Source organism: Acanthochromis polyacanthus, chromosome 8 (genome assembly GCF_021347895.1).
Source record: "Acanthochromis polyacanthus isolate Apoly-LR-REF ecotype Palm Island chromosome 8, KAUST_Apoly_ChrSc, whole genome shotgun sequence".
Taxonomy (NCBI): Eukaryota; Metazoa; Chordata; class Actinopteri; family Pomacentridae; genus Acanthochromis; species Acanthochromis polyacanthus.
The window spans coordinates 25,975,851-26,000,851 of record NC_067120.1 but is presented as its reverse complement, the minus strand read 5'-3'; the positions used below and the strand labels follow the sequence as shown (position 1 = coordinate 26,000,851).

Sequence of the window (25,001 nt, the reverse complement as noted above, 5' to 3'; positions counted from 1 at the left end):
CTTCTTCATAAGCTTACTTTTTTATTCACATGTTGAAGAGATGCCACTAAAGAGTTTATATCTATCTATCTATCTATCTATCTATCTATCTATCTATCTATCTATCTATCTGTGTGTGTGTGTGTGTGTGTGTGTGTGTGTGTGTGTGTGTGTGTGTGTGTGTGTGTGTGTGTGTGTGTGTGTGTGTGTGTGTGTGTGTGCATGCGTGTGCATCTAGCTATGTATAGCTAGATAGGTAAATGCCAACTTTGTTAAATCATGAATTAACTGTGGCTAATCACATGTTTTAGAAAGTGAGTTCAATTTTACTGACCACACCAAATCCTGATTACCTCCAGACCCGTTCAATCAACAAATCACTTACATAGAACCTGTCTGAAAAAATAAAGTTGGCCAAAATATCTCAAAAAGCTGCAACAAAATGTTGCGATCCAAAGAAATTCTACAACACATGAGATAAAGTAATTGACATCGATCACTCTGGAAAGGGTTAAAAAGCCATTTCTAAAACTTTAGGACTCCAGTGAACCATGGTGAGAGCCATTATCCACAAATGAAGAAAGCATGGAACAATGGTGAACCTTCCCAGGAGAGGTCGGTCAACCAAAATTACCGCAAGAGCACAGTGACGACTCATCCAGGATGTCACAAAGGAACCCAGAACAAAAGCTAAAGAACTGCAGGGCCTCCCTTGCCTCAGTTAAGGTCCATGTTCATGAATCAACAATAAAGAAGAGACTGGACAAAAAGGGCATCCATGACAGAGTTCCAAGGCCAAAATCACTGCTGACCAAAAAGACCATAAAGGCTCATCTTACTTTTGCAAAAAAAAAAATATCTGAATGATCCCCAAGACTTTTTGGGAGAATATTCTATGATCTGACAAGATGAAAGTTGAACTTTTTGAAAGGTTTGTGTCTCATTACATCTGATGTGAAAGTAACACAGCATTTCAGAAAAAGAACATGATACCAACAGTCAAACATGGTGGTGGCAGTGTGATGATCTGGGGCTGCTTTGCTGCTTCAGGGTCTGGATGACTTTCTGTGATTGATGGAACAATGAATTCTGCTCTCTAGCAGGAAATCAGGAAATCCTGAAGGAGAATATTTGGACATCAGTTCATAACCTCAAGCTGAAGCGTACTTAGCTTCTGCACTAGGACAATGATCCAAAATGCACCAGCAAATCGACTTCTGAATGGCTCAAAAAAAAAAAAAAAAACTAAATGAAGGTTTTGGAGTGGCCTAATCAAAGTCCGGACTTGAATCTGATTGAAATGCTGTAGCATGACCTTAAAAAGTTTGTTCATTATCGAAAACCCTCCAGTGTTGCTGAATTAAAACAATTCTGCAAGAGATGTGAAAGATTCATTGCTAGTTATAGAAAACACTTGATTTCAGTTGTTGCTGCTGAGGCTGGCCCAACCAGTTATTAGGTTTAGGGGGAAATTATTTTTTCACACATAAAGGCTTTTATTTCGCCTAAACCAAGAAAGAGACGGGAAAACCAAAGTGAGAGGGAAACTAAACCAATCCGACTAACAAATTTAAACTATCTCACAAACAAAATGGCCCTTAGTTATGCGGCCTAAGCTGCTGGGGGACCTCTCTTGATGCAATGAGCCTTTTTCTCATTACCTATGTGTTTGCTATATATATATATATATATATAGAGAGAGAGAGAGAGAGAGAGAGAGAGACACCATTATTGCATTCACTCCACTTCCCCGTGTCCTTTCTCCAAGTGTCCCTGGTCCCAGAGCTGGATGATTCTGATCTGTGGTTGATGTCCTACCAACTGACTTAGTCTCCATCATGTCCACTGTGGGATGCTGCTGCTGACCTTCCTCCAGCCCACTGCTTCCAGCTGCCCATTTCCACCAATCTACTCTGCATTGTCGTTATCATACTTGACATGCTCATCTACATTCTGTTTAAATCTTACTTACCAGCAAATCGACTTCTTATACATGCAGTATATTTATTGCCAGAGCCTTGCACCATAACAGTAAACTTATGGATCAGTGTCAGCTTGTATTTTGTATGTATCACCTGGATACATGCATGATAAGATGATCATGCATGTATCCAGTTGTGTTATGTTCCTTCTGTTAGGTTTTTGTAGGAGAGCTCAGGCGCAGGAAATGAGAACGGAAAGGCAGATGCAGTTGAAACAATGATTTATTTACAATAATTTCAAACAGAACTACAAATCCCAGCTATCAAACCCCGTAAATTAAAACTCTGGACCTAGGGAACTGAACTGGGGAAAAACTATGCTGCCTCTAGATTCAGCCCAACTAAGGCCCCGTCCACACGAAGACGAAACGCAGAACAGTTTCAAAAACGATCGCCGTAAAGACGAAGGCGTCTCAGAAAATCTATGCATCTACACGAATGCACTCCATACGCATGGAAACGCTGTAAAACACATGCCAGACCTCTAGGGGCGCTGTAGCGCTAAGACAGAAACACGCGCAAACAGAAGAAAAAAACTGTGGGCATGCGCACTTGCGGCAAAAGTTGTAAACAGAGAGCTTCAGCAGCACATTTGCTACACTGTACACCGCCATTGTTGTTGTCGTGGCCGTGTGTGGCGCATGCGTGTCAATGAAGATACGAAACTATGACACAAGCGTTTCTGAAAAGCAGCGGATCGCCCGTACACACGGAGCTGCGTAAACGCCGTTTCAAAATCTTTCCACTTTGGAACCCGTTTTCAAAAATGATCGTTTACAGACCCCCAAAACGCCGTCTTCGTGTGGATGATACGCAGATTCGGCAAGAAACTTATGCGTTTAGACCTCGTTTCGTCTTCATGTGGACGGGGCTTAAAACAGCACAAACCCTCTACAGCAGGGGTCGGCAACCCGTGGCTCCGGAGCCGCATGCGGCTCTTTCGTCCCTCTGTTGCGGCTCCTTGTAGCTTTGGAAAATAAATAATCAGCAGGCTATTTAATTAAAATTTCTTTTATTTTAGTTTGTTAGTTTTAAAATTTTAATTCTAAATTAGAAGATTATTGTGATCTTGTAACATCAAAATAAAACGTCTTAATCTTTGTCTGTCAAAACATGCGTCCCAGCCGTCAATCTCCGACACTCGCTGGCCTGTGTATTGTTATGAGAGTGTGTGGCTCCGTTATGAGAGAGGGAGAGAGAGAGCAGCGTGTGTGTGTGTGTGTGTGTTTGTGTGTGTGTGTGTGTGTGTGTGTGTGTGTGTGTGTGTGTGTGTGTGTGTGTGTGTGTGTGTGAGTGAGAGAGAGAGAGAGAGAGAGAGAGAGAGAGAGAGAGAGAGAGAGGGAGAGAGAGAGAGGGGGAGATCGAGATGTCTGAGCGACCCTGAATGCAGCGCTAGCGAGGAAGACGACAGTCGGTTCGGGGAGGACGAGAGAAGAGGTGTGTAGGTGCTGGGTTAGCGTGACTGTATGGTTCAACCGCTGTTAATTTACAATAAAGGCCGCAGTATTCTTCAATAAGGCCGGGCTCCTCTGTCTTTGCCTTCTACAACTGCTGAGGAAGTGAAGGGGGTTAACCTCGAAGTAACAACAATATCTTCGGCTCTGGAGAACTGTCCTCCCCTGGACTTCCTGACCACGGTCGGGAGCTGATCAGGAAAGGTTAACAGTGTATTCATTTGGAGTCCTGTTGATCTTCGGATCCCAGTGTTTGCTCTACATTCATTCAGCAGCGGCGGGCCACCATTCCTAAATCCTAGCCGTCACTCCTTCAAATTTCTTTCCTTTTTATTGTCACAAATACACCACAGCCACACGTCTCTGCCTTCACAGCAGAGTCCTGCACAAGTATATGTCATTTATATTTATCTGTCTGCTACATTTACAGATTCAGTGTTGTCTTCATTTTAAATGCCAGAAGGTTTTTGCGGCTCTCTGCGTTTTCTTTTCTGTGGGAAACAGGTCAAAATGGCTCTTTGAGTGTTAAAGGTTGCTGACCCCTGCTCTACAGGTAACACCTGTGAAGGAACGCGAGAAGGGAAAACCAACTAAAACAAGACCCGAGCTAAAGTGCGCTCCAAAAATAGTTCAACTAAGTAAACTAGAGAAACTTCTCAAAGGATACTACAACACGTGAAACACTAAGAAAACTAAGAGCTACAGTACCTCATGATAATTCTGGTCAGAAACAAAAAGAGTCTAAACGCTATGATAACCACAAGAACCACATGTTACTAACTTCAAATTCTCTGAGACTAACGGCTATACTAGGACTACAGAAAGTGCTGACTAAAAGTGGACAGAAGTCAGAAAAGCTAAAACTGTGGGTTATAATACTCGGTAGGCTGCAACACAAAAAACAGACCTGAGACCACTCAGACTGAGGCACTACTACTGGCATATACTGGGGAACTAGGAGCTGAAGGCTAGGGTGTCCAGGGGCTGAGAGACGGAGGCTGTGACGACGGGGGAAGGAAAAGGGTTTGGATGGCGGAGATGAACAAGGCGACAAGTCCAGAGGGGAGTGGATTTGGGTCAAAGAAGAATCCGAGGATCCAGACAGAAGCGTAGCAGGAGCAGGTGGCGTCCAAACTGAGAAGGAGCATAGAACAGGGTTACTGAGGTTCGATCCAGAATTAAGACTGTCGAAACTAAATGAAGAACTAACAGTGAGAGTTCACGATACAGCATCTGAGAGGTGAATGGAGTCTGGTTATATTGTGTGGTGAGGTGGGCTGATTGATACTGGTGCATCTGCTCCTGCTTCTGCTGATTGCCTGCAGAGAATTGCCCTCACCTGTTGCTGCAGCAGCCAGCACACCTAAAAAAACAAAAACACAGGGAAGGAGGGCCCTACCTGGAGCCTACAGAGGCAGGCCTAACAGTACTAACCCCCATACGAGCACCTCCTGGTGCCCGAAGCGGATGATGTTGGAAAAAAATCAGTGATCAAAGAAGAGTCAATAATGAGGTTACGGGAAATCCAACTCCTTTCTTCTGGTCCGTAACCCTCCCAGTCAACTAAAAACCGGAGACCCCTGCCCCGGCGGCAGACATCCAGAAGCCTCCTGACTGTATACGCAAGAGCATTATCTATGAGCCTGGGAGGTGGAGGGGGACAGACAGGAGGCGCCAGAGCACTCTCAATGACGGGTTTAACTTGGGAAACTTGGAAGGTTGGGTGTATCCTCATAGAGGGAGGTAAACTGAGACATACTACACTGGGACTTACAATGCTCTCCACTGTAAATGGCTCCACAAAACGAGGTGCCAGTTTTTTAGATTATACCTTGAGGGGCAGGTCCTTAGCTCAAAGCCAGACTTGTTGACCAGGGCGATAGATAGGTGCAGGTCTCCGGTGATTGGCCTGGGTGGACATCCTCTGGCCAACACGAACGAGGGCTCTTCTTGCTTTCCTCCATGTTCTGGCATCTCCTCACCAAAGACTGGACGGTGGGAATGTTAATTTCCTGTTCCTGGTAGGGAAATAGAGGAGGTTGATATCCTAAGGAGCACTGAAAAGGGGAAAGACCAGAGGACGAGTTGGACAAAGCATTATGTGCGTATTCCACCCAAGGCAATTTCTCACACCAGGTAGATGGGTTCTCTGAGACCATGCAGTGTAAGAACACCTCCAGGGACTGGTTGGTTCTCTCAGTTTGATCATTGGACTGAGGGTGAGACTGAACGTGGCTCCGAGTGCTGAGCAGAAAGATCTCCAAACTTCCGATGTAAAGTGGGGACCTTGGTCAGAAAAGATGTCTGCAGGTATGCCATGAAGACGAAACACATGGTGAACCATGACATCAGCGGTCTCTTTGGCTGTAGGTAACTTGGGCAGAGGTACAAAATGGGCAGCCTTAGAAAAACGATCTACAATGGTGAGTATTACAGTGTTACCTTTAGAGAGGGAAAGACCAGTGACAAAATCTACGGTGATATGGGACCATGGACGTCTGGGAACAGGTAATGGTTGAAGCAGACCAGAACTGGGTTGAGTGGAGGTTTTATTTTTGGCACAGGTGGTACAAGCCTCTACAAACTCTTTAATGTCCGCCTCCATGGTAGGCCACCAGAATTTACCACGGAGGACAGTCAATGTCCGATTTACTCCAGGGTGACAGGAAAATTTGGAAGAGTGTTCCCACTGTCACACCTGGGAATGGACACTATCAGGGACAAACATGTGATTAGGGGGTCCGTTTCCTGGATCTGGGTGTTCATGTTGTGCCTCCTGGACACTGGCCTCCACGTGCCACATTAAAGTGGCCACTGGGCAAGAACTGGGAAGAATGCGCTCAGGAGATTTGGGCTGCACAGAACTGGTAAACTGTCGAGATAAAGCATCATGCTTAATATTATGAGAACCAGGATGATAGGACAACGTAAAATTGAAACGCCCAAAAAATAAAGTCCAGCGAGCTTGTTGGGAATTCAGATGTTTGGCGGTCCTCACATACTCTAGGTTTTTGTGGTCCATCCAAACCACGAAGGGCTGCTCTGTGCCTTCCAGGCAATGGCGCCATTCATCCAAAGCCAACTTGACTGCGAGTAGTTCTCTGTTCCCAATGTCATAGTTTCTTTCCGCAGGGGTTAAACGACATGAAAAAAAAGTACAGGAGTGTAACTTCTGGTCTTTAGGAGATCGCTGAGAAAGAATGGCACCTACCCCAGTGTCAGAGGCGTCCACTTCAACAATAAACTGTAGAAGGGGTCAGCCTGGGTCAGAATGGGGGCTGAGGTAAACCGATTCTTTAGTTTCTGGAAGGCATGCTCTGCTTCAGAGGACCACAGATAGGGTTTGGCTGTGGACATCAGGGCAGTTAAGGGAGCTGCTACTCTGCTGTAGTCTCTAATGAATCGGCGGTAGAAGTTAGCGAAGCCTAGGAAACATTGCAATTGTTTCCGATTCTCAGGAACAGGCCAGTCCTGTACAGCAGCGAGCTTCCCAAGGTCCATTTTGATCTCCCCGGGGGAGATGACATAACCCAGGAAGGTAACCATGGTGGTGTGGAATTCACATTTTTCAGCCTTGATGTATAGCCGGTTCCTTAGTAGCCATTCCAACACCAAACGTACATGTTGTACATGCTCTTCCAAATTTCGGGAGTAGAAAAAGATACCGTCTAGGTATACGAAGACGAAGCGGTTAATCATGTCCCTCAGCACATTGTTAATCAGGTTTTGGAAGACCGCTGGAACGTTGGTAAGTCCAAAGGGCATTACTAAGTATTCGAAGTGGCCTAGTGGAGTACTGAAGGTCATCTTCCACTCGTCTCCCGCTCGGATTCTTTGTTTTCTTCTTTTTTTGTCTGCATTTATTCTCATTGTTTAACTCCATGGAAGGGGTGTCAACACTTTTATGAGATTAATACATATTTTAGTCTTGCAGCCAAATATTTTATTATTTAGTGCATGCGTGTGACCATCACCAGCCCTGCCTGAAAGCTAAGCTGACATTCTTTATTACAATTCCCTGTTAAGAGCCAGGAAGGGCAGTGCTACACCTCAGTGGTGACGTGAAGGGAAACAAAGGGTGGACAGGATGAAACAGGACGGACAGGGACAGGGACGAGCAAGACCCCAATTCATTTTTGGAAAAAATAAAATTTGATAAACTGATTTTCTACAGCTCAGGATTTTTTTCCTGTTAGTTTTCATGGTCAAAATGAGAGATCAGGTGGCCGATCTTAAAATAAATCAATACTGAATTTTAAATAAATCGTTAAAGTTGGCGGAGCCAGGGGGCGTGGCTATACTTGATAGACAGCAACAGAAGACTCTGTGGTAAAACGTGGGCGGGATAAGAGAGTTCTCAGCCAATCCTGCCCCTAGTTGCTCTCCGGTCCAGTCTGTTTGATGACGCTTTTTACGTCACTGGCTCCAAAAAATCCAAAACGGCGACCAGGAAGTAGCAAAATCCGGGCTTCATTTTCTCGGTGTTGAAACCAACGGGTGACGTCACGGTTAGTTTACGCCTGGTGGTGCATTAAAAAAAGATTGGAGAGCAGGGGAGGCAGGCAAAAGGGTTATGAGGGGGAGACAGGGCCGTATAGCCTTGCCACCCGCCCCACCATAGTGCCCATCGTTCCCGCCCCCACCTGCCCTCGGGGTCCTAACTGTTGTGTCCCTATATGTGCCTAAAGGTTGCTCCCGCTGGGTTTCTGATTGGTATTATGAAGGTCGAGCTTGGTAAAGATGGTGGCTCCTTGTAGGGGGGCAAAGGCTGAGTTGATCAAAGGTAGTGGATAAGAGTTCTTTACTGTAATGGCATTAAGGCCGCGAAAGTCAATACAGGGGCGAAGTGTCTTATCTTTCTTATTAACAAAGAAAAAGCCTGCACCAACTGGGGACGAGGAGGGTCGGATAATACCTGCAGCTAAGGATTCTGTAATGTATGTTTCCATAGCGGTTTGCTCGGGTTTGGAAAGGTTATACAGTTACTGGTTGGTAGTGTAGCATCCTTCAACAGCTCTATCGTACAATCATAGGGTGATGTAGGGGCAAGGACATGGCACAGACTTGCTGAAAACAGCTGTGAGGTCATGGTACTGTATAGGCACTGTATCCAAATTGATGGGTTCAGGGTTCTTGGTAGGCTGGGAGCTAGGAGGGGTTAAGGCTGATAGCAGACAACTCTGGTGTCAAGCTGGGCTCCATGACAAGACCTCACCTAGCTGCCAGTCTAGCTGAGGATTATGTTGTCTTAACCAGGGAAAATCAAGAACTAAAGGGTGATTGGAGTGGTCCATAACACAAAAGGCTAGCCTCTCCCTATGATTTCCTGCAATAACCATGTCAATTGGAACCATTTTTCTGGTGACTCTGGTAATGCGGAGACCATTTAGGGATTGAGCTACTAAGGGTTGGTCAAGGGAAATTGTAGACATATTTAGTTGCCTTACCAAGCTGTGATCCAAGAGACACTCCTCGGCTCTGGAATCCACAAAGGCAGAGACAGAGTGATTCGGAGCCCCAGCAAAGCGTGGTCTTGAGAAGAAGGCGTGCCAAATTCTCTGAAACACCTTTGGAGATGGCTTATGGTAGAGAAATGAACATTCAATACACGAGCAACGGCTCTGGTTGACATTCCTGCTGTCAGCATGCCAATTGCACGCTCCCTCAAATCTTGCCACATCTGTGGCATTGTGCTGTGTGATAAAACTGCACATTTCAGAGTGGCCTTTTATTGTCGGCACAGAGAGGGGAGGCCTCAGACACCATCTCTCAGACACATACAAAAGCTGCCTTAAGAACTCTCCCCAGAAGATTTAACAAATCTTCACACCTTTCCTCGTGTGAGCCTAACGACTCACATGATGATGAGTCATAGGGAGGAGGCTACCCAGTGGGCCGTTAAATCAACTCTCATGAAGCCCCCTATATTAGCATATTAATATCTCATTGGGATTCAACACCTTATGTTGAAAAAAGAATTCTTTAGTCTTTATTCACCTTGCTTATACTAGATACCATCAGCATTAGCCCCACCTTCACCTCTAGTGGTTAAATACCTGGGACTCTCCAAACTAGTTTTAGAACTGAAGAAGCCGCTCGGATGAGAGGCAAAACGCCTTCAAGATCATAAGAATAAGTCCAGTTGCCTTAACTAAACCCTTCACCATTAGACTATGGAGCAATAGAAGGTCATGTGGTCTGATGAGTCCAGATTTACCCTGTTACAGAGTGATGAGCAACAAGAGTGTGGTAAGAGCGATAAGAAGAGAGGTGGATCAAGTGATGCACTCATTACACCTAGTGCCCACAAGCCTGTGGAAGCAGTGTTATGATCTGGGGTTGTTGCAGTTGGTCAGGTCTTGGTTCAGCAACATTATGCGCCCAAAGAATGAAGTTGGCTGACTACCTGAATGACCGGGTCTTTCCATTAATGGAATTGTTCTTCCCTGATGACACAAGCATATTCCGAGATGACGATGCAAGGATTCATGGGACTCACATTGAGAATAAGTGGATCAGGGAGCATGAGACATCGTTTTCACACATGGATTGGCCTCCACAGAGTCCAGACCTCAGCCTTACTGAGAATCTTTGGGATGTGCTGGAGAAGACTTTCCCATCATCAATACAAGATCTTGGTAAAAAAATAAAATAAAATAATGCAACTCTGAACAAGAATGAATGTTGTAACACATTGCAGAAGCTTATCAAAATGATGGCACAGCAAATGCACGCCGTAATCAAAGCTAACGGCGTTCCAATGAAATATTAGTGTGCAACTTTTTTTTAGTCTGACAGTGTGTTATTTCATTGTACGTTGCTGTTTATATATCTAAATATGTTGTCAGTTGGCTATCGACAGAAATTTCAATATTTTTGTCAGCAACACAGACAGCAAATTTGGTTTAATTATTATGATTAGATGTTTATTTGGAATATTGTGTCCTAGGACTTTTTGGTTAACTTTTTCCAGTTAGCAGCAATTGCATCTCCTGTCCTGAAATATGTGAACAGTCAGTCACCCAAATTATTATTAAATACATTTTTAGAAAACAAATACTCCCAAGGAAGACTTCTAAATATCACTGTAGCTAAATCATATAAATAACACTAACTCCAAGGCACACAGTTTGAGAATCACTGGTCCACCTATCCTGCACTCATTATGATATTAAAGGTCTCATATGGTGAAAATGCAGTTTTATTACTCCGCCAAGGATGCAGAGCCTCAGCGAAGTTTTGTGACAATCAGTGTTGGTTGGTTTGTCTGTCTGTCTGTCCATCTGTTTGTCTATCTTTTAGCAACATTACTCAAAAACGGACCAAAGTATTTGGATGAAATTTTCAGGGAAGGTCAGAAGTCACTGTGTCCGGTGCCTGCTTACGATAACATGATTGCAATCCTACTACAAATTTACTGCTGCTGATTTATTGGGACTTATCCAGAAATGATACAAGGAACATTTGACTAAATTGTGGGGGTGTTTCCAAGTCCTATCAATTCCCGCCACCCACTACATATTTAGGTCATGCGATTCTGTTCTTTTCTTCTTGTGTTTTATGGTCGTCATGAAATTTGGTGGTAAAATAAAAAGCTGGCAAGATAAAAAGATGTTCACTTTTGTCATTCCTCAAGTCCCCCCACAGGGAATTAGCATCTCAGTTTTACAAGTGAGTGATGGGATGTACAACTAGGTATTGTGACAATAGATAACTGACAGCACACATTCAAATTCTTTAACATTAATCCATTGCTTCACCCTCCTTTGCTGTGCAAACATTGACTGCACCTGATTTGATGAACATCTCACCTGTAGGCCTTTCCTCATGGATTTCTAAGCAGACCAACATGGCAGATGATTTGGAAACTGTCACTTATATATCAGAAGAAACAGTCACTACAATGTGTTTATGAAAACAGTAAGAAGCCATGTAGCTGCTGAATCTATCTTCATTTTAGAATAATAATGTTTATTTGGAAGTTTATAGAAGCATCAAAAACGCCCCTAATGAGAACAAAATCGCTGAATGAGAAGCAGGCAATGCAACGGCCCTTTTCGATATGCATTGTGACACTACTGGAACAAATTACCAGGCTGCTGTAGACAATGAGTGGTAAGCATTAAAATAAAAAATAAAAATCCACTAGAGACATGTTCAAGGAATTCAACCCAGGCACAACAACAACTTGACAAGCCAGTTGTTGTGTTTAAGCTGGATGCAGATAGTGACTTCCTACAACTTATTAATTTTCAGATTGAAATGGCAGATTTAGAATAACTTTTAGACTGGAGGTCACACAGAAATACAATATTTTGAGTCTAAAATACTGAAATACACTTTGTGGGAAAATGTAGAAGTTTGATTAATTTTCTGAAAAGGGTCACAACATGGAACCTATCAGCATGCTCATTTGTTTGAGATAGAACACAGACTACTTCTCTCAAATCAAAATGTTAATTCGGTTGACAGAATCTCAAACTTTTACAAGGACCATTTCTGTTTGGAAGATCACAGTCAGAAAACTGTCAATCTGTAACCAGCCTCCCAGGAATCGATTATTTCTTACTGTTACACAGAAGCTTTATCTTAAGGTAAAATGTGATTTTCAAACAGTTAGGGGAAAAGCCATGGTTTAGATTTAGCTCGCCTTTGTTGGTTCACTGACATATCCACGTCCCTCGGCACACAATCCATCCAAATGCCCTGAAAAAGAAATATTTTCTACATTCTACCTGTCCCTCCTTTGTCTCATCCCCACAGTATTTTTCCATCGTGCTTGCAGCTTGCATGCTGTCTCCAACTGCCCCCGAGTTTGCGACATTGTCTGTGCCGAAGAGAGAATGTGGTGTGTTGACTTTGTGAAAATGTGTGGTGCACTCATGCTTTGCAAAACTTGTCTGAGTGATCTGGCTTATCTGTCCTTGCTATTAATTCTTTGCACTGTGGATCAATGCTTAAATCATTTCTCAACAGATCACTACAACTCTTAATATGAGCATAATTACAACATTTTAGTAATTCTTAAGCTTAATCAATCAATATGAAAGTGAATAGAAAAATATTATCAATCAATCAATCAATCAATCAATCAATCAATCAATCAATCAATCAATCTGAACATAGAAAAATAATAATTCATCAGTCAATATAGGCTACAGATATTTATTATACATTGCACTGCACATTTTCTGCTTTATTTGCACTTCTGGTTAGAGGCTAAACTGCATTATTGTTCAGTAAAGTAAAATTTAAGCTAAAATACTTGCAAATGGCTTTGTTATCAGGTAAAAATCTAAAGACTGCTGGGCTGAGCCCCCACTGTGCCAAGATCCAAACAGTGCCTCTCTATTTGGTTAGCATGGCATGCTGTACTTTAAGTTACTCCTTCAGTCCACAGCTTTTTTTTTTTTTTTAATTTTAATTATTTAACTTTACAATACACAGTGATAATAAATAAGGCAATAGCATTACAAAATATTAATGAAAGAACAAAAAATAAAACTGAAGAATAAAAAGTAAACTGAAAAGAGAGAGAAAAAAAGAAAAGAAAAAAGAAAAAAAAAAGAAGAGGAAAGAAGGGGAAATATATGTATACATACATACATCACATATATACATGCCATATACATATAGATACAAACACACATGATGACAAGCATTAAGTTGTTATTTAAAGGAAATTACAGGCTCCTCGATAGGTTTTCTCAGCTTCAGTCCACAGCTGTTCACTCTTATCGCAGCTTATTACGTCATCACCGCGCGACGGTCGGAGCAGCAGGCCGTTCCTCAGCTCTGGCAGCTGATTGGTGGGCACGCAGGTGTACGGTACAGATCTCCAAACAGTCTGCAGCTCAGCAACCAATCATAGCACTGACTGTGGCGGCGACAGCACGTCTTACATCCTGCTGAGGACCAGCCCTCCACGAGGATGTGGACTTTTAAGCGTTCGGTCAGCACAGACATTCATAGGGTTCTGAATCCACCCCTACAACAACACCGGTGAAAACCAACACAGCCACGTCGTTTTATCTCGCAGAGAAAAATGCCCCTCATCCATCAACATCACGAAACACGGGAGATAATAGAACCAACAGCACCGGTCACAGGTGGATAAGACCTTCAGAATAAAAGACAACAGTAAATATTATTGCCATTGCAGAGTACACACACACACACACACACACACACACACACACACACACACACACACACACTAAAACAATGCAGTGCAGTGGAACCATCTGACCAGAAATTCAAAAGAAGCAGAACAAGTACATTATTTGCAGTATTATGCAGTTAGGTATGGTGTAAAGAGAGTGAACACCATAAACAGAGTGGTACGAACACACTAAGATTCTAAATATAAAAGACTGTGCTGAGTATAAAGATAGATAAATGTGCATTTAAAGGAAAGGACAAAATTGTGGCATGCATAGAAATAGTATGAACAGTATGAAATATATACAGTATATGCAGAGTGAATTATATAACAGCAGTGGACACAAGATTACAGTATATACAGCATTGTTCCAAATGACACCTGTGAGATCTTGTCCATTTGGAAGATTGATCATCGCTTAAATAACGACCAATAAGCCACAAAATTGGTACATTGCATTTTAAGAACACAATTAAGCTTAGATGATGAGAATACATGACAACATGGATAAAACTAAAATCACTAAAGACTGATCATCAGCTAGTATTAATGCTTGTTTGGTATTTTCATTGTCTGCGTTTTTTTTTTTTTTTTAAATTGATCTCTTCTGAACTACTGTGTTTTTGCAATCACACTAAATTTTGGTAAACTGCAATAAGCCAGAGATTGAAAACAGGAAACGCCACCAAAAATTGCAAAAATATTTCAAGCCTCATGATTTTATGTGTGGAAACTGCAATAACACGATGTTTGGAACTAATTTTAATTTTAAAAATTAAGCCTGCAATTAAGACAGTAGTAGCAGGCTTAATTGACTTGGCATGGCAATTAAATTCAGGATGATGGCATTTATTATTTGTATTATTTAGAAAGTATTCCAAATGTATGAATAAAGATTGAATCTCAGTAAAGACAATATTTATCGACTTACACTACCGTTCAAAAATTTGAGGTCTCTTTGAAATGTCCTTATTTCTGAAAGAAAAGCATTTTTTTTCAATTAAGATAACATTAAGTGAATCACAAATACAATCAAGACATTGTTAATGTGGCAAATGACTATTCTCGCTGGAAACGGCTGATTTTTCATGGAATATTTTTAATAGTTGATTTTTAATGGAATATCTAGTTTTATTTGACTAACAGGGGTAAAGAGGCCCATTTCCACGAACCATCACTCCTGAGTTCAAATGGTACATTGTGTTAGCTAATGATGCTGAAAGGCCAATTGATGATTAGAAAACCCTTGTGCAATTATGTTTGCACGAGTGAAAGTGTGAGTTTTCATGGAAAACATGAGATTGCCTGGGTGACCCCAAACTTTTGAACTGTAGTGTACATATTGAAATAGCTGTATAGTATAAATGTACTATCAGGAGTGTCAAACATATGGCCCACGGGCCAAAACCGGCCCTGCCTGAGGGTCCAGTCCTGTCCGTGGGAAAACTTTACAAACTGTCAAAATTACGGAGATGGCATTATCTGCAATCTTTTAATAAAAGTCGCTGCTATTTTAAATTTGTCGACAGCACTGTCACAACTTTCGTATGTAATTTTTGGATAAACCCTATACACTTACAAGGCAAGTGTCAATTCAGGTAGTCAGGATTCCAACATGGATGTGGAAATTAATGCACAAATGTATTTAAAATCCTTTCTAAATCTTGAAAAGTTGTTTTGATCATTTCAGATACCGGTGACTGAATGCTTTGCGCCTTTGTAGACACACTATCTGACACACTGAAGTTGTAATGTACAAATGATTAACTGAGGAATAATATTGTTGAAATTTCACTTATTTTTCATAAGAAATTTCAGGTTGTTCATTGTTTGTTTTTTGCAAAAATATGATTTTTAAATATGAACCTTTTCAGAGTGTTTTTTTTTGCACTATAACAAAGGGAAAAATTTGGAGTTGTTGTTATTTATCAGTTATTATGTTGTGATTATACTGGTCCGGCTCACATGTGTGTAATTTCACACTCTGAATTACATAGATAATGTGCATGAAATGGTGAAGCACTCTTGAGAATGAATACAATTTTTGATTCCACAGTCAAATTTATATCGTCATCAGAAATGACTGCGTATTTGGTTTTACTTTGAAGCGGTATCCGGAAGTGGATCTGTGTCCTCGACGATTGTGGGCAGCTCAGGTCTCAGGTCTGCGTGGATCTTGAGGTTCTTGCGCTCTTCACCTCTGAGTCACTCTCCGGTGTTGTCGGTCAATACATTTCCTGGTGAGGAGCCGGTGTGGTGAATAGAAACCGGACATAAAGGTGGGTTCGAGCCAGCAGCTGATCGATCGAGACTGCGCAGTTAAATTAGTAAGTAAGTAAGTAAGTAAGTAAGTTAGTTAGTTACTCAGTTAGCGGGTGGTCCGGAAACTGATCACCGGTGACCAGCTTTCGGAACTGACCCATGTGGTGACGGTGGAGGTTAAAGCCTCCGCTCAGTAACGAGGAGCTAAAAATCGTCACAGACAGAGCATCTAGTGCTTTCTGTGCTCTTCAGTATACTAATAACTTATTAGTGACTTATTATTCACCACTCATTGTATGTGCCCGGGGGGATGGGGGTTTCAGATGCAAATACAGTGGGTTCCTGTTCACTATAGCTCGAGTGTGAGGCCCCAGGAAAAATCTAAGGAGAGCAGATGTTGCTCCAAGAAATATCTCACCAACCTCGCCAATTGTTGTTTGCCTTGTTGCCCAGAGTTAGATGTGGACATTGATGCTTCTCTCACATTTGCACTCCTACTCTTAATACTTGAATTAGTCAGTGAAATCTGTGTGGTAAATAAGATTTTGAACCAAATGTTCCATATCTGACCTACTGTGCTGAAGTTTGGGAAAATGCCTGTTAGACAAACATTCAGTCAGTTTTAATTTTACAGAAGAGAGCCATAAGAAAAATCAGTTGAAAAAAGTATAGCGATCCAACAAAAACATTATTCCCTTAGTTAAAATTGTTGAAATTTCATAGCATAGTAGATATTTATTATGTATAAAATTATTTCAGAAACGTTACCAGTCAATGTCCAGAATAGATTTGCAAAAAGAGAAAGTAAGTAAAAGGAACAGAGATCTTCATTAAACCAAGATTTAGGACCAAATTAATGGAACATCGCATTTCTGTGAAAGGGGTTAATTTATGGAACAATCTAAGCAAGGAATCAAAAGAATCTGAATCACATGCAAGATCTAAAAACAGAATTAAAACCAGCGTATTATTAAAAGACATAGAAATAAAATAAGATGATCATAGTGTATGTGTCTGTCTTGTAAAGCGTCTTTGAGTGTCCTAAAAAGCGCTATAAAAATTTGATGTATTATTATTAGAGTGATATGAGTGAGAGTGGCTGTGCAGGCCTTTTGGACTTTATAGTCTTTTGTTTATTGTCTGTTTTAAATGCTCTTTGTTAACTAATTGATTGATATAAAGGAGCAGATTACACACGTTTATTCTTCTTTCTGCTCCCTTTCATTCAAAAGTTTAGAAACTTGTTTTTGTATTGTATAGAATTGTTTTTTTTGTTGTTGTTGTTTTTTTTCTTTTGTCAATGAACGAAATAAAAACTAAAACTAAACTAAACTTGTTTGGTAAATCTGGAAACAGACGAGGACTGCTGAGGTTGGTGAGGCAAATCACTGCAAATCAAAACAAACAATAGGAGAGACAGGACACAAAATTAGTGAAAAAATAAAATAAAATCAACCTCAAATAAAAATATTTATAATATCAACTTGGAGAAAATAACATACAGGTATAAAGTGGTGCCATTTAGTGCAGCAGTAAGATAAGGTGAAGATTGGCAAATACTGCAAAAAATAAACAAACATTGAAATAGCTGTAATTTGAATACACCTTAACACTCCACTAGAACACACATTTCCCAGAGTCACTGTAGCCTCTTTCCAATGAAAGAGGCTACAGTGATTTTTGTTCCTTTTCTACCCAGTTGTCCAAGTGTCAGTAACACATTAATACATCATTCTGTCATTCAGCTTAAAGTGAAACTGTGTTAATGATTGTGGTGACTGTGGTCTACACTAATGTCCATACTGTTTTAGACATTTTTAATGTGGTCTTTTTTCTCATCAGCACTAGAATTAATGTAGTTTCTGTTCTGTCAGGACCACCTGCTTGTCAGCTGCACTCTCCCAGCTTAACTTAACCTCTGACTTCTCTGACACACTCTGCCTTGACTGACGTGTCATGACTAACCTCTGTCTCTGATTAAATGTGTTGTGGTCAGCAGTCTGTGGCTCTGTGTCTTTTTTCCAAGCAAGAGACGTAAAGCCATGTTCAGAGTCCTCAGTCACCAAGGCAAGAGGACGCCAAGCATCCTCGCTGGCCAGCGGCGCTATGAGCACCACAGGGCCGTCATGGCAATCCGCCGCGAAGACATCAATCCCTGGGAAAGGAGGGCGCCACTTGCCCCACGCCATGTCAGAGAGCTCACACACGCAGGCGTCAAAGTTCTGGTCCAGCCATCAAACCGCAGAGCCATCCACGAGAAGGTGAGGCTCTGAACAGTGTCTGTTAGGAAAAAAACTTCCTCTATTTCAGGGGTGTAAAACATATTGCCAGTAGGCTGCCACAGGGTCCAGTCTGACCAGTGGGATGACTTTGCAAAGTGTAAAAATTACAGAGGTGAAAATTAATAGGTAGTTACTGTGAAAATATTTAAAGACATTGAACATTTTGCAATATAATGTCAGTCAGCAGCTTCAGTATAATTCAGTTTGGTTTGGTGGAACCCTGTTATGCATGCACTGTCAAAACTTTAACAAAATTTTAATTTATAAATTTTATACATTGTGTCTTAACCTTTCACTTTCACTTTTCACGTTTGTGTGGTGTGTCAGTTCAGGTGGTCAGGATTACTACACAGATGTGGAAATGAATGCAAATTTAAAATGATTTCTAGATCTTGACAAGTTGTAAAATATGATATTGTTCAGTTCCAGATACCTGTGACTATGTATGATTACTATCCTGCTCTACGCAGTCAAAATGTAGCAATTCCATTTTGCCAGTCCTGTCAAAACAGAGTTGAGACCGGAACATTTTAGACATTTTACCATGAATCACCTTATTTAACAGAGATGTGTTAATTATGAGCATACACTGCAGTGACTCCACTCCAGCTAACTATGAGTGCTGAGACTGATTTATGTTTGTTTTCCTTAACTCCTAGCCTGCAGTCTCTTCTGCTGCTATAACACAAATTTTACTTTGACGATTAATAAAGCGTCACCATACCTTACTTTTTATTCACTTGGCGAGTGAATTACGACAGGAAAGATTTAAGATTTTTCATGTAAAATAACAATTTTCATCATAAAAAAATAAATAAATGCTGAAGTGAGTGTTTCTGCCAGCTGGTCTGATTCAGTCCATTCTTTGTTTTCAGTACTACATAAAGGCAGGGGCTGTCATTCAGGAGGATATTTCAGAGGCATCACTGATAATTGGAGTGAAGAGGCCACCAGAAGAGAAGGTCATTCCCAAGAAGACGTATGCTTTTTTCTCTCACACCATCAAGGCACAAGAGGCCAACATGGGGCTTTTAGAGGACCTGCTGAAGAAGGTGAGCCTTAAAATATTCTTTTAGTAGTCCTCACTTCTGTACAGTAACTATTAATGCTGCTGAAAAACCCTTAACTATTTGACCTACTTGGCTGTATCAGGAAGGCTCCACCTTTATTCTTGTAAAGTAGTGGACCTGTCTCTGATCTCTCTATGGCTGACTTTGGAAGATAACTAATTGCCTTCCTTAGAATAGCAAGTCAAGATGAACCTCCTTCCACTCTGTACACAGTATGACCCTGACTCAGTAATATGCTTTATTTAATACGAGTAAGACAAAGAATGGTTTACATAGACATCACAGTTTCCCTAAAAAAACACCTCAGTACACCAGTTAAGGGAGAGCCAGCTCCTCAGGACAGGATTCCGAAGTGCACCTGCATTTGAAGGATATTCATTTGAGGCTGCACATTGGTTCAGTGTTTAGCACTGTCACCTTGCAGCTACAAGATCGAGTTAAAATAAATATTTGAATAGCACCTCAATGAATATTCGAAATATAGAATATTCGGATATTTGGGTCCAGCCCTAGCATACAACAGGTCCACTATTGTGTTGTCTCTTGTGTTGCAGTGAATTAACTGTTTGAAGGTGGGCAAAGTTAGTGTAAGAGTGATTTGATTGAACTCCCCAGAGATGGCTATGAAGGCATTGGGGTGAAGTGTCTGTTGTCCTGTGGCCATGGAGTTGATGATTTCAGTAGACTAGAACATACTGGCTATGGGAGGAATGTACACATCTCTCACAATTGTCTGAGAAAACTCTCTATGCAAATAGTATGGATGGATGCTTATCGCTAGCAGTTAAATTTCTAGGTGCATACATGTTCTTTCATGGTAACGTTTCCAAAGTTGCACCACTTGTTCAACAATTAGCCAACAATAGTTAAATCAAGGACAACTGGACTTAGCAGTACATGCTTGAAGATATTTCTGCGAAGTTTCCTCAGTTCTGACTGAATGGTTTGGAGTCCTGGGTATTTAACCTCTGTGGGATTGTTTTCAAGGCCACTGAAATCATTTTGTTTGTTGGTGCTTCTGGATGTCGTCATAATAGTTGTGAAAGTTGTTCAGGTCACGTAAGGCTGTCTGTAAATGACAGTCATTGACGTTGTTCAAGGTCAACTATGAATGGGTGTCAAATCTCCTGAGAAGGGATGAAAAGACAGCATTGTAGGTGGGTGATGAGTGAGGTGGCAGACCTTGTGCCCTGTTGAGTGACGGTTTCTCTCCAAACACGTACATAACCTTCTTTCAACCACCTGTCCTCTCTACTCATAATATGCGCATTGTTGTCCTCGGCAGAGTATGTCTTATCTTTCAGGTGTCAGTAAAGTGCCAAATCTTGTCCAGTACCAGAGGAAATTGTGTGAATAATTTCAGAAAGTTACAAATTATCCACAATAAGATGGACAACAATCTTCTCCCCTGGGAGAATGGAACACATGGGGGGGATGGGGTTCAGCAGAATTTAATGCAACTGAAATTGACACTGACACTAGAAGTCAGGTTAAGTCAGCTTCCTGTTAAGAGCATTTTGCTACTTCCTAACACTTTGTCTTCGTAACACTAATACTATACTCCTTTACTAATTATTTAATTTTGAACACTTTGTGGTTCTCTCTAATAATGAGACACATTCAGATGTTTCCATTTAAACCTTAATGGAAATGAAGGTATGATACCTTTTCACTCCTGGGAATGCTTTCAAAGTGACTTATTTCAGCAGAAAAGTTTTAATTGACAGCAATTAAAAAACTGTAATGTAGAAGTAACTGCATTTAATGACAGAAATATGTATTAGTCTGGAACAGAGACTGTAGTGACTAACATTAGACTCGAAAGACTTGGTTTAAATTTGTCACAAGTCTTCTGCTGATTAAATTTTGACTGTGAGAAATGACTTTCTTATACAATACATTAAAAAGTTGGAAAGGCTCAAAGCCTAGATTTCTGTTTACATTCAAATCCAAACTCAAAAACTATAATAAGTTTGACTATGTCTTTTCAGGAGGTTCGCCTTATCGACTACGAGAAGATGGTTGATGCTAATGGCTACCGGATTGTAGCATTTGGTCAGTGGGCCGGTGTTGCAGGTATGAAATTGCCCTGGTTTTACACTGCCTCGGCTGGTTTTACAGTTGTACAATCCAGTTAAATCAAAATGTAAAAGGATGCAAATGGATATACAAACTGTACGTACACTGTACCGTCACTATCACATACAAAGATCTGTGTCGTGTGACTTTATTGTTATGAAGCAAATCTCCCAAACAGTCATCATATCTCTTCCTGATGTCTGACATATGTTCATAAGCAACAGATCAATCTGCAGAATCAAAATAAATAGAACCCATACACAGCATTAGTTGCCCTGGCCTGGAGACATTATCAGGCATCCATCCATCCGTTATCTCTACACCACTTTATGCTCTGTGGGGTTGCAGGAGGCTGGAGTCTATCCCACCTGACTTAGGGTGAAGGCAGGATACTCCCTCCCCTCCCTTAATGCTTACAACAACAAAGATATGAATTATAAGCAGAAAATTTTAATATTTTACCATACTTTGAACTTTATTTGTTTAACTTTACAACAGAGATGAATTTTCAAGTACAAAAACATGCAACAAAATCTATAAATGAGTTATGAAATGCACCTTGTCTCGTACTTCTTGTTGTTGTAACTTACAGGTAGGTTATAGATTTAGGCCATAAGTGTATGCTGTATGTAAGCAACATACTGAGTGAAGTTGCTGGCAAAACATTATTTATGCAGCCCTCTGATGCCCTTTAACTTTAAATCACATTTTTTCTACTCCATTATTTTCTTGGCCATGAAGTTCTGACTCATATGAACCACAATAAAAACCAGAGATGCCTTTGTCAGATGTCAAAACATGTCATCTTTGACAGAGTTGCATTTTAAATATACAGTGGGTATGGAAAGTATTCAGACCCCTTGAAATTTTTCACTCTCTGTGTCATTGCAGCCATTTGCCAAAATCAAAAAAGTTCATTTTATTTCTCATTAATGTACACTCAGCACCCCATCTTGACAGAAAAAAACAGAAATGTAGAAATTTTTGCAAATTTATCAAAAAAGAAAAACTGAAATATCACATGCTCATAAGTATTCAGACCCTGTGCTCAGTATTGAATAGAAGCACCCTTTTCAGCTAGTACAGCCATGAGTCTTCTTGGGAATGATGCAACAAGTTTTTCACACCTGGATTTGGGGATCCTCTGCCATTCTTCCTTGCAGATCCTCTCCAGTTCTGTCAGGTTGGATGGTGAACGTTGGTGGACAGCCATTTTGAGGTCTCTCCAGAGATGCTCAATTGGGTTTAGGTCAGGGCTCTGGCTGGGCCAGTCAAGAACGGTCACAGAGTTGTTCTGAAGCCACTCCTTTGTTATTTTAGCTGTGTGCTTAGGGTCATTGTCCTGTTGAAAGGTGAACCTTTGGCCCAGTCTGAGGTCCTGAGCACTCTGGAAGAGGTTTTCCTCCAGGATATCTCTGTACTTGGCCGCATTCATCCTTCCTTCAATTGCAACCAGTCATCCTGTCCCTGCACCACCATGTTTCACTGTAGGGATTGTATTGGGCAGGTGATGAGCAGTGCCTGGTTTTCTCCACACATACCGCTTAGAATTAACACCAAAAAGTTAAATCTTGGTCTCATCAGACCAGAGAATCTTATTTCTCATAGTCTGGGAGTCCTTCATGTGTTTTTTGGCAAACTCTATGCGGGCTTTCATGTGTCTTGCACTGAGGAGAGGCTTCCGTCGGGCCACTCTGCCATAAAACCTCGACTGGTGGAGAGCTGCAGTGATAGTTGACTTTGTGGAACTTTCTCCTATCTCCTGACTGCATCTCTGGGTTCAGTGATCTTTGGGTTCTTCTTTACCTCTCTCACCATCTGAATGCTTATGAGCATGTGATATTTCAGTTTTTCTTTTTCAATAAATTTGCAAAAATTTCTACATTTCTGTTTTTTCTGTCAAGATGGGGTGCTGAGTGTACATTAATATGAAATAAAATGAACTTTTTTGATTTTGGCAAATGGCTGCAATGACACAGAGAGTGAAAAATTTCAAGGGGTCTGAATACTTTCCGTACCCGGTATAATGGTCACAAATAGTCCAACACTAATGTTACTCCATAACAACACACACAGTGAGTTGCTGTTACAGCCTGTATCACGTTTTAGTATTTTCTGATAAAGTAAAACTAAGAGTGACATGACATCGTGATGGTTGCTGAAGACAGACAGGAATGCTAATCATGTCAACTTCAATTTGTTTTCTCTTACCTGAAACGGGAGACATGTTGAGTCATTGTTAATGTCACAGTATCAAACTTACCTGTCAGCCCACTCCTGTAATGTTGCCTGGCTGTATCTTACTCCTGTACATTATTGAGAAGACAGTTGTGAGGACTGAGGATTGAATGGAGTCAAAGCTCCATGTATTCTACAAACAGCGCAAGGACATCATTTAACAGCATTTACTGTTTTATGAGAAATTAGGAATATATCGGTGTTTAATTGACAAAAACTTTGGCTGATGATGATTATCGTGAAATGGCTATAATCAACTGATTTAGTCGGCCGACCAGTAACTCAGTTGGGCCCTACTGTTTGCTGTCTTCCATTTTCTTGGTTCTGCCACTACCAGAACAACTGCCCTTTTGCACATGTGCGACAGTGAGTCTACTTCGATGAACTGCCTGAAATGTGTTGCCAGAGATGTTTCAGGGATTTGAGTCATTCTGTGCTACAGATGTGTAAATTGGGTTAAAATTTTTAATCAGATTAGTCATGATGATAGATAAATCTGCGTTAACGCATTCATTTTGACAGGCCCTAGTTGTAAATGTACACAGACTGTAAATTGCACTGTTTGAAAAGATAATATGTTTTTATTTATCAAATGTTAGCTTGTTATATAAGTGAAATATTAAAATGCACTTACATAATTTCAGGAATTATCTTTTTTTCATTTTTTTGATGAATTGCACAAATTGAAGTATTAAATGAGATTTACTCCTGCTGTGTTTTTTTGCAGGAATGATTAACATTTTACATGGATTGGGGCTGCGCTTCCTTGCTCTTGGCCACCACACACCCTTCATGGTAAGAGAGGCCATTCTATATTAACACAAAACAAGTTTGTCATCGAATGCAGTACAGAAATAGTGTTCTGTTTTTAATGTGATTCATAACCCACTACCACCGGTCACAGCACATCGGCATGGCCCATAACTATAGGAATGTCAGCCAGGCCATCCAGGCAGTGAGGGATTGTGGGTATGAGATTTCGATGGGTCTCATGCCCAAATCCATCGGCCGTGTCACATTTTGCTTCACTGGAACTGGAAATGTCTCCAAGGTATGAAGAACAAACTGGTAACAATACAAATGACCAACCACTGAGTAGTTTCAGAGGCAGAAAATCTAGTTAAGGTGAATTTTTTTTGGGAAGGTTAGTCCTCTATTTAACTTTTTCTTTCCTCTGTAGGGAGCCCAGGACATTATCAATGAGCTTCCTGTTGAATATGTTGAACCTCATGAGCTGAAGGATGTCTCTGAAACAGGAGGTAAGACATTTGTCTACCATTAGTCCCTACTTACTCATTATATCATTGTTAAAAGGGTGTTGTACTTTTTCTAGTTTAAATTTCAGTCATACTGAAGTATTATTTTCATTTTTTCCGGAGTTTCTCACTCAGTGAGACAGTAATGCATTGGATTTAAAATGTCTCCTGAGTGTCTCTTATGTGTCAAGCCCTGGATTGTTTATTGAAGCCTTACAGCTGTGAAGCTATTACTGA

The 25,001-nt window shown here is 41.0% G+C and overlaps 1 protein-coding gene across 5 annotated transcripts in view; it reads left to right on the top strand.

The window, feature by feature from the left end:
• The first annotated feature begins 15,699 nt into the window (after positions 1–15,699).
• The window catches only part of aass (aminoadipate-semialdehyde synthase), an 82,945-nt gene continuing 73,643 nt past the window's right edge, over positions 15,700–25,001 (top strand). The window contains exons 1-7 of one of the 5 annotated variants that reach the window (XM_051951552.1): positions 15,700–15,856; positions 17,870–18,100; positions 18,997–19,173; positions 21,183–21,267; positions 24,236–24,303; positions 24,413–24,559; positions 24,689–24,767. In XM_051951552.1, the coding sequence (XP_051807512.1) occupies positions 17,882–18,100; positions 18,997–19,173; positions 21,183–21,267; positions 24,236–24,303; positions 24,413–24,559; positions 24,689–24,767 (775 nt within the window). In that variant the 5' untranslated portion in view covers positions 15,700–15,856; positions 17,870–17,881. Of the gene's footprint in view, positions 15,909–17,865; positions 18,101–18,996; positions 19,174–21,182; positions 21,268–24,235; positions 24,304–24,412; positions 24,560–24,688; positions 24,768–25,001 lie in introns of all 5 variants that reach the window. The other 4 variants (XM_022211187.2, XM_051951551.1, XM_022211185.2 and 1 more) reach the window with 4 other exon arrangements.